A 14988-nucleotide genomic window follows, 5' to 3' on the forward strand; every position below is an offset into this window, starting at 1 on the left:
TCCTGTGAGTCCTCCTCCAGCCTCCCGCCCTCCAACATCACCTGGAGATCTGAGGACGTCACCCTAGACGGTGCTACCATTACCAACACCCAGGGGGCCTTCGGAGGCACCAGCACTAGGTGGGTAGCTGATTGTGTCTCTTCTATGGCAGTGGAAAGCCTCAGGTGGTGTGTAGAGTCAAAGTGGATAAATGCAACAGTGTCTGGAGTCTCATTCATCGTGGAGGACTACCACTGTGTTTAAATGAGGCAAAACAGAGCATGCTGTTGCAACACATTGCTTAATTTATGGCGCTGCTTTCAAAAAAAAATTTTTTCTTGCTAGAACTTGACTACATCTCCTTCTTGGCCAGATCTGAGTTGCAACGGAGGACAACGGCTCAGGACAACGGGAAGATGTTCGTATGTGAGGCTAGCAACGGTCTAGGCGTTCCTGTTCACACGACACTCACTATCCGTGTTCTACGTGAGTATACCGTTATCTGTTGCTGGAATGAGTCTCCTGTTGTTTGTGGCTTGAATGAGTTCTCCTGTTGTCTGTGGCTAGCATGAGTTCTTCCGTTGTCTGTGGCTAGAATGAGTTCTCCCGTTGTCTGTGGCTAGAATGAGTTTCCTGTTGTCTGTGGCTTGAATGAGTTCTTCCGTTGTCTGTGGCTTGAATGAGTTCTCCCGTTGTCTGTGGCTGGAATGAGTCTCCTGTTGTCTGTTGCTGGAATGAGTTCTCTCGTTATCTGTTGCTGGAATGAGTTCTCCCGTTGTCTGTGGCTTGAATGAGTTTCCTGTTGTCTGTGGCTTGAATGAGTTCTTCCGTTGTCTGTGGCTTGAATGAGTCTCCTGTTGTCTGTTGCTGGAATAAGTTCTCCCGTTATCTGTTGCTGGAATGAGTTCTCCCGTTGTCAGTGGCTAGAATGAATACTCCTGTTGTTTGTGGCTTGAATGAGTATCCCGTTGCTTGTTGCCGGAATGAGTACCCTGTTGGTGTATCTGTTGTCTGTTGCTTGCGTGAGTACCTACTTCCTGTTTCATCATTAATAAAAACCTGAAATACGTGACATTATAACTACAGTAAATAAAATACTGAATAAGCTGTTTATTCCGTGTGTCTTGAAATGCCCAGGATAAGTTACTCTTAAGTAGTCTACAATGACAACTGCTTTGTTGCATTGTACGATGAAGATGATGCAAGATCTCTCATGCTCAGCCTCATATTCACTCACTTTCTCACTCTCATATTCACCGGTTATTACTCACCTACTCTTTCACTATCTCCTTCTCTTCCTAATTTAAGCTGGTATTCTCACTATCGCAAATATAAATTCAATTCCATCATTGGCCACCTGGTGGGTGGCTTAATCTCCATCAATTAATCAATTAATCAATCAATCAGATTAACACACGTCAATATTGACGCAATAGGTCAGCACCGAGTTATTAACGAGGTTATTTGGGTGATAAGGGCTCGAACTCTCGTCACAACGTCAGTAGACGCAAATTTTCACTTCTTTCCAACGAAGACGTAACGTGCCTTGCAAGCCTGAAACGTAACTTAAACGTTCGTTTAACGTTTCAACCTTTTACATAGTTGTAAAATGTAAAATAAATGTGATTCCTTTTTTTTTTTTGCTCGTATGAATTCAGGAAATGTATTCAGAGCAGAAAAAGTGAAAAGCAAAGAAAACAGTCATCTGAATTTTCCAAGCTGACAAAGAACAGGAAGCACCAAAAAATCTATGCCTCTGAAGAATGAATCTTTAACATAATAATTATGCAAATTTTCGTAAATGTGTGCAGCTCGGATGCGAAATCTATTATGCCATTTGGTGAGGAAACATCGTCTTATTCAAGGCGCAAAAGATTCATTTATTTGCCTGAAATGCAGCCGAGCTTTCAGAGGTCTGATAAAGAGATAGAAGTTGACAGGAACATTGACGGCATTCTAGAGTTCCTAGTTTACTGTATTTACAATTTTAATGTTGCAATCGAACTCGGGTCATTAGGACTACGAACCCCGAGCGCTGTAAACTCAGCCGCAAAGCCCCGTGTGTATTCACCGAGTTGTGCTTGCGGGGATTGAGCTCTGGCTCTTTCGGCCTGCCTCTCAACTGTCAATCAATCAACTGTAAGTACTATTTTTTTCTACGCACACACACACACAGGAAGCAGCCCGTGACAGCTGACTAACTCCCAGGTACCTATTTACTGCTAGGTAACAGGGGCATAGGGTGAAAGAAATTTTGCACATTTGTTTCTGCCTGGTCCGGGAATCGAACCCGGGCCACAGAATTACGAATCCTGCGCGCTGTCCGCTCAGCTACCAGACCCCTGAGGGAGAGAGAGAGAGAGAGAGAGAGAGAGAGAGAGAGAGAGAGAGAGAGAGAGAGAGAGAGAGAGAGAGAGAGAGAGAGAGAGAGAGAGAGAGAGAGAAGAGAGAGAGAAGAGAGAGAGAAGAGAGAGAGAGAAAGAGAGAGAGAGAGAGAGAGAGAGAGAGAGAGAGAGAGAGAGAGAGAGAGAGAGAGAGAGAGAGAGAGAGAGAGAGAGAGAGAGAGAGAGAGAGGAAAAAAGAGGACTAACATACATGTGTGTGTGTGTGTGTGTGTGTGTGTGTGTGTGTGTGCGCGCGCGTTCAGACTACATTTATTCATACCCTTTATACAATGAAACTATTCAGGCCATTAAATCAAAGCAAATACAATTTAACATTCGCTGTATGATGCGAAAATAAATTAAATCACGAAAATATAAAATTTTCAGCATTGGATGCAACATATACAGAAAATTATTGTATATATCTCCGAATAACGACATTCAAATTTATTTACACTTCAATAATTTTACATTTCTTTAATACATACTAAAATATATCTCAGAAATGATTGGAATTGATGAGTGATTGTGATGTATTAAGCAAATACAGCTGTATTTGTATTTGTCGACATTGAAGAAACAACAATGTTTCAGTCTGTTCAGCCACGTTATTGTGACTCGTCATCTGCACATAATCTCTGAACAATATGATAATTCTAATTAAATAATTAAAACACCCAAGTAATTTATCTTTACAAATTAACCCTAAAAATCATTACCAATTTATTAAATGGGCAACCAACTGAATTTAACAGACAAAATTACCATTTAAATACAGTAACTCAAAGCCATGAGTGTAAAACCGAATTAAAAAAACTTGATATATGATGCTAGAACCAAAATCTTTTAGAAATTGCGTCAATTGCGTCATTTGCGTCAATGCTAACTTACAAATTTTGCGTCTGATTTCCTTCATGACATGAATATAAAAAATGATGATTTAAAGACTCCTGTCCTATACACTAATCAAATAAATATAATTAATCCATACTATCTGGTAATTAATGATAACTGGTTATCTTTCTTGCTTGTCAATCAACTGCTAACTACCTGTCAGTAAAAGGAGAAATATCTTTTGTTTACGAGACACATGGAGAAATACACTATATTGTATAACATTATACATTATGTTGTATGTAGGAGTATGCTAGGAGTATGCTAGTCAATAAACAACTGGCTCATAAGATATGTCGCGAGGGCAGTATAGCGGTACTTGTCCCCGGAAAGGTCTGTAATGTTGTTGTTAGTGTGTGTGTAGTGTGGTTGGTCCCCCACACTACACACACACACACACACACACACACACACACACACACACACACACACACAACACACACGCACACACGATCTCACGCACACACACACACATGGAGGAACAGAGATTTATAGCATGTCTCGTCCGTGTTTGAGAATTTTAACGGATGGGTGTGAAGTAAGGTTGAGAGAGAGAGAGAGAGAGAGAGAGAGAGAGAGAGAGAGAGAGAGAGAGAGAGAGAGAGAGAGAGAGAGAGAGAGAGAGAAAGAAAGAAAGAGAGACATCACAAAATACCCACATGAAACGGTGGAAAAAGACCTCAAATATACACTATAAACACATCTAACCATACAAATACACATAAACTTGATAAACAAAAGAAACACTAAGATCTTGTAAAATATTTTAAGCTCGTAGGGATAGTATAAAAGAGTAATGGACTGAACCAGGAGGTTGCAGACGCCAATTTCACTCATAACTTAAAGGGTAGAGAAGATAAGAAGAAGATAAGAAGAAGATAACAGGACGGAGTTGATCTGTAAACTGACAATTTCAGTGCAGGAAAGCGGATAGAAAAAGAGCTAAAACTCAATCCTGCAGTCATAAGTTGGTGAGATCTCTCTCTCTTTCTCTCTTTCTCTCTTTCTCTCTCTCTTTCTCTCTCTCTTTCTCCCCCTCTCTCGTATACTAGATATAAGGAACATAAACCAACTAATTCGCTAATATATAATATCACCATCATTTCGTAAGAGACGTTCACAACGTAATTAGATATTTACTGAGGTCACTCCCTGATAAGGTCCAGTAATATCCAGAGTGCTCTCTAGTAATGAATAGTAAGAACTAATTCCTAATAAAGGTTTCCTCAGCAATAAAGGAACGTTATGACTCCTGCGTCACTTTAGTTATCAATTATTTATGTATCTGTGTCAATAGCAAGGGATAATAATTGTAATTTTTGCTAAATAATTGGAAGTAATTTAAATAACCCACGTGGATTATTAGAGAAAATGTAGATAGTTCAATAAAACTCGAACAATTATGGATAAAATAGTTAATTATAGATAATCCATGGATAATTGTAGACAAGTTTGACAGGAAAACAGGATTATGTAAATTTGTTTTCGATTTGTTTACCCTAAAGTTACTATTAATATGCTTAATTCATCTGTATTAAATACTTTAATAATTTAGAGTGCTAATCGGAAACTTTTCTCCAATCTAATGTGCAGTAAACTGAAACATCTGAAGCAAAATTATTCAGTAGAATTCAGCGAGTCAAAATTTCAGGTTAAATGTATATTGAAATGGATTTCTATCTATTGCTAGTGGTTGGTATTATTTTCTGATGTAATTACTGGAATGAAATGAACAAAAACCCTCGATAAAGTTCACAGGTGGATTCTGACTCCAAGGTTGTTTTCTTTAAGTTTGTTTAAGACAAGTTTGCTATAAGAAAATGTTGTTTGATTTGGTAGTCGTGATGTGAATTTTATGTAGATTAATATGCCCCATATCCAGGGTCTAGGGATTTTAGATATTAAAAAGCATTTGTCAGTCTTTCAGTCATTTGTGGAGTTCTTGAAGATCTCTTTGCAAGTCTCAATATCATTGTCAATTCTTCTTAACCATAAATCTAAGTGTCATCTGCAACTTTGATGCACTTATTTTGAAATATTCATTTTCGGTACCCACACTCACCTCATTTCACAAGATTCATTGATACTTAAGACGATCCATTTGCTTTCTTTGATTTAAGAATTGTTTTAATCATTCTAGTATTCTACAATTGATTCCACTTTCTTGCACCTCCCTTGCCAGATTTTTTGAATACCCTTCATTTTCTTTTTCAAGGCTGTGGGTCCCTACAATTGCACCAGAGGTGGAACCCCAATTATATATATATATATATATATATATATATATATATATATATATATATATATATATATATATATATATATATATATATATATAAATTTAAACGTAAAAAAAATCTTTGCTGCCCTCCTCTAAGTGGGAACATTTCCTTGGATGGCCCACTGCCAAAGTAAGCCCAGCAAGGCTCGTAACTTTCTAGCTCCACGTAACTTGAGTCTTTTTATGGTCCATTTTCCCCTCACTTGATACTAGGGAAACAGACCGCATGGAAGGTACCGCTATAGCACTGTTATGACCCTCCCATATTCAACACCCGAATGGTGCTTCTAAGTTTAGACTTTTCTTCCTCTTACGTTTTTTATGATATCTCGCTGTTATCTTTGTTTTCTTATATCATAATGTTATTAACTAAACTTTATTGCAAAATTTGCATAAGGTGAGGCATGATTGTCTATTGTGTACTTGTTCATTTATGCTCTATTTTGTTCAGGAACAACTCTACCGAGGCTTGAGAAGCTTCATGCTGGCAAACTTAGGCTCTTCTCGTTCTGGTATAACATTCCTAAGGGGTTGACAACCTCTAGTATGGTACAATCAGGCTCATCCTGTCCTGGAACTGATTAATCCAAAGTTGTTAAGTTCAGTTCTAGCAAACTTAGCCTCTTCATGTTATGGAACAACTTTGCCAAACGTTTTGATATGTTATACCAGAACTAGAAGAGCCTAAGTTTGCCAGCATGAAGCTTCTCAAGCCTCGGTAGAGTTGTTCCTGAACAAAAAAGAGCCTTAATATGCAAGAACAGAATACAACAACCATTTGTTCTGGAATATTAAAGCTCATTTTGACCTCGAACGACTTTGCCCTTGTTTGGCTAGGCCTAAACTGGCAAATGTAGGCTGTTTTTCTACCGGAATAATGTTGTTAACGGTTGTTAAGCTATATTATGACGTCTTTAGGCACTTGTTAGAACAACCTTGTTCAAGCTTGCGATACTTTATCCTGGTAGCCTTAGGCAATCCTTGTGCTGGAAATGTATATGTGTGGGATTGGGTGGTTATAAATAGGAGCTGCCTCGTATGGGCCAATAGGCCTTCTGCAGTTGCCTTTGTTCTTATGATATGGCACTAAGTTGCCATACTCAGAACACATCCTACCAGGGAGCTGGTCGGCCGAGCGGACAGCACGCTGGACTTGTGATCCTGTGGTCCCGGATTCGATCCCGGGCGCCGGAGAGAAACAATGGACAGAGTTTCTTTCACCCTATGCCCCTGTTACCTAGCAGTAAAATAGGTACCTGGGTGTTAGTCAGCTGTCACGGGCTGCTTCCTGGGGGTGGAGGCCTGGTCGAGGACCGGACCGCGGGGACACTAAAGCCCCGAAATCATCTCAAGATAACCTCAAGTTATCTTGAGATAACTTGAGGTTATCAAAAAACACCAGTGTTTCTTGTTATTTAAATCTCCGTCAATATCTTTACTCAACAGAAATTATTTCAAGTAATTGTCAAATATCATACAATGAACTTTCTCATTGTATAATCCTTTATTTATACCAAACCCCCTAAATCCTATTTTCCTATTTCACAAAGAAATAAATCCTCTTGCCAATTTTTTATTAATATTCGTGAAACCAGTTACATCTCCAATTTACGAATGGTTATATTCGTCGTTTTTAAGATATTCTTTAATTTTCTTCTCTTATACGTAATTTCGTATATTGTTTTGTTCATCTAGTCTCTTTTCTGGCCTGCGTTTGCATACCAGGGGCCAGATTCACGAAGCAGTTACGCAAGCACTTGCGAACCTGTACATCTTTCCACAATCTTTGGCGGCTTTGTTTACAATTATTAAACAGTTAATGAGTACCGAAGTACCAGGAGGCTGTTTATAACAATAACAACAGTTGATTGGCAAGTTTTCATGCTTGTAAACTGTTTAATAAATGTAACCAAAGCCGTCAAATATAGAGGAAAGATGTACACGTTCGTAAGTGCTTGCGTAACTGCTTCGTGAATCTGGGTCCAGGTTGCCTTCCGACCCTCCCAAACATCCATAGCGTACTTCCTGCTGCCATCTTTAGCATTCCTTGTTATTGTTTGGCTGCCATTCGCATCAGAGCCGCGTTACCTGCTTGCCTGCCATCCGCCACCACATTATGAGTCCTGGCTACCATTTTCAACACGCTCCCTGCCTTTCCTGCCATCTCCAGCACCCACACTGCTGCTTGGCTGCCAGCTTCAACACATTCTGAGTCCTGCCTGCCATTTTTAACATGCTCTCTGCCTTTCCTGCCATCTACAGCACACACACTGCTGCTTGCCTGCCATCTACAACACATTCTGAGTCCTGGCTGCCATTTCCAACACTCTCCCTGCCTTTCCTGCCATCTGCAGCACACACTGCTGCTTGCCTGCCATCTACAACACATTCTGAGTCCTGTCTGCCATTTTTAACACCTTCTCTGACTTTCCTGCCATCTACAGCACACACACTGCTGCTTGGCTGCCATCTTCAACACATTCTGAGTCCTGCCTGCCATTTCCAACACTCTCCCTGCCTTTCCTGCCATCTACAGCACACACACTGCTGCTTGGCTGCCATCTTCAACACACAGCTTACTGCTATCCACTCTTCTCATCTTGCCTCACTGCCCCCAGCACCTGCCTTCCTAACTCCCTTCTGGGGAGTTGCTTTGCATAATCTTATTTTATCTTATCATCTTATCCCGGCTTGTATATCCCGGTGTTGAAAAGCTCTCTGTTATCCTTACCGACATTCCAGACGCGTCTAAGATTTCGGCTAAGATGATCTCTTCCAATTCGATGTTTTTATAATTATATTCCTGGAAGATGACATAGTTTACAACGCAAGATCTGTCTTACGAACGCATGCGTATGGGTTCGTAAGATTAACACATGATATTCTAGGTTATGATTGGTTTAGTTTGATCTGATTAGTTGTGGAAGATAATTTATACTCGATTGGCCAATTTTGTGGAAAGGATTATCAGTCCTTGTTATACCAATCATATTTGAGAGTTATACAGCCAGTCTGTGTTATCCTAAAGTGTGTCTGTGTTGATTGTCTGTGAATGCAGGTGATGAGTTACAATAACGTGGCTGAAGTATGTTGACCAGACCACACACTAGAAGGTGAAGGGACGACGACGTTTCGGTCCGTCCTGGACCATTCTCAAGTCGATTCCATGTCGATCGACTTGAGAATGGTCCAGGACGGACCGGAACGTCGTCATCCCTTCACCTTCTAGTGTGTGGTCTGGTTAACATACTTTGTGTATTGTGTAAGTCTGTAAGATGTTGTGACTTACGGTGTAATATTGTGAAAGGTTGATTCTCTGCTCTTCTGTGTATTGTGATGCTGTGAATGGAAGAAAGGAATTGTTTAAAGTTTCTTGAGCACTTTTCCTATTCTCTGTTTTATTTCTTCTAAGTCTTGACGTTCTTTCGTCCCAGGAAAGTGAGAAATGGAAGAATATGAATGATAAGATAAAAAACATTTTTTATCTTTAGATTAAATTAAATAAGTATATAAGTATATAAATAGATAAGATTAAAAAACAAAAATATTCGTGAATTTTAAATAAGTAAATAAGTATATAAATAGATAAGATTAAAAAACGAAAATATTCGTGAATTTTTAATCCACAATGGCATTAGGACTTTGTTACGTCTAATTAAACTCGTTGAGATGTAAGTCTTGTCCTATTAACACACTCAGACTTTGACAAAGCACTTAGGAGAATACGAAAGCTTTAGTGCAAAACTTTACATTAAATTTACAAGGACATATGTGAGAAATTGTATCGTATGTCATTATGTCTGTGAGAAAATAGTACCATTACCTAATATGAATGATGGTGATCAGTAGTGATATTGGTAGTAGTAATGGTAGTTAAATTATTATCAGCAGTAGTCCTTGTGTTAATATCAGTATCACGAATTTACCAAATAGTCAAAACAAATAAAAATGTATATAATGAATACCACCATTCATTATTATTCACACATCATTTACATGATTTTTAAAATGTTTTCCATAGGTAAAACAAAATGTTTCCAGAGATAGCTATGTCAGGCGTATGTCAGAGAGAGAGAGAGAGAGAGAGAGAGAGAGAGAGAGAGAGAGAGAGAGAGAGAGAGAGAGAGAGAGAGAGAGAGAGAGAGAGAGAGAGGGGGGGAGAGGGACCGTAGCGTCTGGGATTCGACACAGCTGCCACAGCAAGCGTCATTGTGTCCAGTAATCTTTTTTTTATCCCAGACTACTTTACAGTCCCCTGGGTCTTTTATGCAACAGCCCCTCTGTTGCAGGGCAAGCTGGCTGTCTCTCCCCCGTGTGTGTGTGTGCTCCTGGCTGGCATTATCCCTCTCTCTGTGCCGGATGAAACCATTGTTTCTGTCTCCCTTCGTGTAATCTTGTGCCAATGTGGAGCCCCGTCAATTTTTCATGTCTGTGTCTTTGTTTATTCCTCTTTCTCTCTCTTTCCTTTCTCTCTCTCTCTCGCTCTCTCTCTCTGGTATTCTTGCCGTAAAACTCCTGGCCTGTTTTGAGTGTCTCTGATAACCAAACACTTTATATAATCTCTCCCTGCATAAGTGGGGAATATTCCCAACGCTTCTCTCCCGATACTCTTCAAGAAATATATATATATATATATATATATATATATATATATATATATATATATATATATATTATATATATATATATATATATATATATATATATATATATATATATATATATATATATATATATATATATATATATATATATATGTGTGTATATCACGAAAATAAACACGTGATTAAGAATGTGACAAAGTCAGACCACGGAGGAAAAATGAAACAGGAATTTCCTTAAGTACTTTCGTATATTAAATACATCTTCAGAAGGTCTGAAAAAATACTGAAACTAATACTGAAAAAAAAAAAATTGTACCACTTACGGGCTATTCATGCCCGTGCCACCTCTTGGGTGGCTTAATCTTTATCAATATTTCTTTATTAATATTTTATCAATATTAATCTTAATCAATATAACACCTTCTGAAGATGTATTTAATATACGAAAGTACTTAAGGAAATTCCTGTTTCATTTTTCCTCCGTGGTCTGACTTTGTCATATATATATATATATATATATATATATATATATATATATATATATATATATATATATATATATATATATATATATATATATATATATATATATATATATGCGAACAAGCCTGAATGGTCCCCAGGACTATATGCAACTGAAAACTCACACCCCAGAAGTGACTCGAACCCATACTGCCAGGAGCAACGCAACTGGTATGTACAGGACACCTTAATCCACTAGACCATCTCGACCGGACATAAGGAGGTTATATACACAAGAATAATCATACGAAAACACGTGATTCGGTTAAGTGTAAGTGTCTACATAGGAAAACTAAATTGAAAATTCCAAACGTTTCGTGTTTCAACACATTTTTAAGGAATACAGACAGAGAAATCTCAGGTTTGGGATTATATACCACCACTACGCCTGTGTAGATTAAGGTCCATAAACATAATATGGAATGATTTAAGTGATATGATTGTATGGGGACAGACTATTCCCTATTGCTCAATTATCCGTTTCATAATTGCATACCTATTACAAAACTTATCAATTATGTATCCAATTTATCTAATCCTGGAGTTGCATTATCTAATTCACTACTTTTTATAAACGTAGATTCAATATTATTTCTTTAACACTCAATAATTTTGCATAAAATTATCCACTCAATTGAATGATTAAAATTTCTTAGCTAAACAAGAAATGCGTTGGACTTTTGAGCTGTTCTTATGCTATATTTGTTTTTTTTTGTCCTCTGGTCAAAATGTTTATACCTATTTGGCTAATATATAAATTTTTATAATCTTTAAATGAAATTTTATATACACACATCTCTTGCAACATCCTGAGAGAATGTTTAATGAGTGTTTTTTTTAATATATTAGGATTCCCAATAGTAGTTTTAGTAGCTTAGGAACGAAGAGGTAGATGTATATTTGGTGAGAATTGGACAAACATATTTATATTTTACGATTAAAATTGACAAAATTTAATCGTAAAATTGGTCCTACTCACTCACCAAATTGGACAAATATAAAATCTACCAATTTTTCAATTTTTCATTCACTTCATTATAACATTCATTAATTTCTTTCAAAGGATTTTGTTAACTATTTCCTATGTACCTCCACATTCATCCCTCCTATATTAATTAGACCACACACTAGAAGTTGAAGGGACGACGACGTTTCGGTCCGTCCTGGACCATTCTCAAGTCTATTGTGAGAATCGACTTGAGAATGGTCCAGGACGGACCGAAACGTCGTCGTCCCTTCACCTTCTAGTGTGTGGTCTGGTCAACATACTTCAGCCACGTTATTGTGACTCATCGCCTGCATCCCTCCTGTATTGATCCTGTACAAAAGAGAATATTAGCGACAGGTGTCAATCATTAGCTTCATTCATCTGGCCATCAGGTCGATGACGGTCTGATTGGCTGATATTGCCCAGATATCATATTACTAATCAATTCCAGTGACAGACCAACCGTATATAGCACTCTCTTGTCCCCCCTCTCTCTCCCGAGGCCAGTATAGCATTATTGTGACTCCTGTCCCTACCTCAGGAGCAGTATAGCACTATCATGACCCTCTTTGTCAACAGACCCTCCTGTGTGGTTGTCGCGGCCGCCGCCAGAGGTCGACGTGTACGAGGGCGCTGACCTGATAGTGTCTGCCTCAGCTGCTGCCAACCCCGGACCTCTAAGGTATTGTGTGACCTCTGGTGACCTTTGGTGACCTCTGGTGACCTCTGGTGACCTCTGGTGACCTTTGGTGACCTCTGGTGACCTCTGGTGACATCTGGTGGTCTTTGGTGACCTCTGGTGACTTCTGGTGACTTCTGGTGACCTCTGGTGACCTTTGGTGACCTCTGGTGACCTCTGGTGACCTTTGGTGACCTCTGGTGACCTCTGGTGTCATCTGGTGGTCTTTGGTGACCTCTGGTGACATCTGGTGGTCTTTGGTGACCTCTGGTGACTTCTGGTGACCTCTGGTGACTTCTGGTGACCTCTGGTGACCTCTGGTGACCTTTGGTGACCTCTGGTGACCTCTGGTGACATCTGGTGGTCTTTGGTGACCTCTGGTGACCTCAGATGACCTTTGGTGACCTCTGGTGACATCTGGTGGTCTTTGGTGACCTCTGTTGACCTCTGGTGACCTCTGGTGACCTCTGGTGGTATATACATAAAGAAAGACGGTATATCAACATCTCCTGGTAGAGGAGTTTACCTCCATCTGTTACAGGTACTGGTGGCGACGGGGACAGGAGACGCTACAGGTAAGCACGGCGTCGGAGCTACACCTGGCCAAGGTGATGAGAGAGCAAGGTGGGAACTATTCAGTCACCTCGAGTTCGGACGCCGGCGCTATCAACGCTTCCTTTGTCCTCAATGTTCAATGTTAGTCTCTTCTGATGTTGGTTATCTTAGACTTTTGTAACTCTTGTAGTGTTTTGTAGTTTAGTATGATTGTCTAGATAACACAATACGTTCTAGATAACACAATACTTTCTAGATACAATACTTTCTAGATACAATACTTTCTAGATACAATACTTTCTAGATAATACAATACTTTCTAGATAACAATATTTTCTAGATAACAATATTTTCTAGATAACAATATTTTCTAGATAACAATATTTTCTATATAACACAATACTTTCTAGATAACACAATACTTTCTAGATAACACAATACTTTCTAGATAACACAATATTTTCTAGATAACACAATACTTTGTAGATAACACAATATTTTCTAGATCTAGGAGCATTTTCTTGGCCAAAAACTAGCAATTATTTTGCAGATCTAGAAACATTTTCTTGGGTTAAAATTTATAAATATGTTCTAGATCTAGAAGCATTTTCTTGGCCTAAAACTAACAGCTATTTGATAGAATTAGAAGCATTTTCTTGGGCTAAAACTTATATTGTCTAGATCAAGGTGTTTTTTCTAATTATTTTCTAATTCTAGAAGCCTTTTCTATGTTAAACAGCATTTCCTTAAGCACTTTGAATGGGGGAAAAAGTTTTGGTGAAAATTTTGTGAAAATATTTAGTGTAGAATATTCAGAACACATTTAATTAAAGATACACTTCACAATATATATAGAGAGAATTTACATGTGCAATTATGAGTTTGTTGCATGCAACGTGCTTATATATAAACAAAAAATTAAAATAAAAGAGAAATAGATATATTTAAAGGTTACAAAACATACAAGACAAATGCCTAAAGGTTATGGATCTCTTGAAGCTCCTCCGCTTCTGGACAGGAACCGAGGACGCAGCAAGCATTTCCCCTCTGGATCGCCACACTGAGACGCTGAAATAAAAAACTGGAAGCCCTTGGGTCTCTGGTGACGTCAATGAGCTTGGACCCCAATTCCTTGAGAAATCCCAAGGCACTCTTGCCCCAGGGGCCATGCGTCTCAGACGCTATGGGAACAAAGAGGTATTGACCTTCCAGTCGCCTGTACTTGAGTGATTTTGCTGTTTCCCTGTGGTTGGCCGCCCCACCTGCTTGATCAGCTCCGAAGTGTACATAGGTGTCAGCCAGGGTGGATACACATGTGTAGTCCCACACCAACTGTCTACCCTCCTTCCATGAGTATATGGTGATGCCATCAGGGCGAAGTGCTGGGAAATCCGGGGTTTGGACCCCTAGGATGCGAGGTTCTCTCTCCGCTGGGCACCCAGTTGAGACGAGGCTTCTCTTGATGATGTCATTGACCTCGTTGTGTCTTGCATGCCAGCCCTTTGTGCTTCCGCAATGCAACCCATGCAGTCCGTATTGGTCTGCTTCCATCCTGTTGCAAATACACTTGTATTCAGTGTGAATTGGGGCACCAAGGCGGAGGGCCACTGCTACACGAAGGGATTCTGGATCTAGGCGCGTGCCCATTGCAGACATGGGTACTATATATATATATATATTACCAGTGAAAATTTAAATTTATATATTGGTCGTTGTTACCCAGATTTACCCAGAATTCCCTTCTCTCCTCTCCCTTATCTCCCCTACCCTTGCCTCTATCCCATCCCACATATCTCACACATTATATATAATGAAAATAAAGAAATAGACATTATAGCTTTCACAAGCGGTTTAGTTTGAAATCCAACGGCATGTCCCTTCCTTCAGACGGACCGGAAAAGGTGGAATCGAGTGATCGCGTGAGTGTGGAAGAGAATGGAAGGGTGAGCATCCAGTGTTCTGCCAGTGGTAACCCTGTTCCACATCTCACGTGGACTAGAGAACCGAGCAACACCCACAACAGGTTAGTCTAACACCTTATCTGGCTCACCTGGTTCAGGTGAGTCTCCCCTATGCACTTCAACTCTAAAGTGGGATTTTCA

General features: G+C 39.3%; 1 protein-coding gene across 1 annotated transcript in view; it reads left to right on the forward strand.

The window, feature by feature from the left end:
- Positions 1–14988, forward strand: part of LOC123774448 (nephrin) — a 183757-nt gene that overhangs the window by 152325 nt on the left and 16444 nt on the right. The window contains exons 12-16 of the mRNA XM_069307959.1: positions 1–119; positions 353–465; positions 12232–12334; positions 12873–13027; positions 14774–14909. The exon at positions 1–119 is cut by the window's left edge and continues 68 nt beyond it. Of these exons, the coding sequence (XP_069164060.1) occupies positions 1–119; positions 353–465; positions 12232–12334; positions 12873–13027; positions 14774–14909 (626 nt within the window). The remainder of the gene's footprint in view (positions 120–352; positions 466–12231; positions 12335–12872; positions 13028–14773; positions 14910–14988) is intronic.

This window comes from Procambarus clarkii, chromosome 61 (genome assembly GCF_040958095.1).
Source record: "Procambarus clarkii isolate CNS0578487 chromosome 61, FALCON_Pclarkii_2.0, whole genome shotgun sequence".
Classification (NCBI taxonomy): Eukaryota; Metazoa; Arthropoda; class Malacostraca; order Decapoda; family Cambaridae; genus Procambarus; species Procambarus clarkii.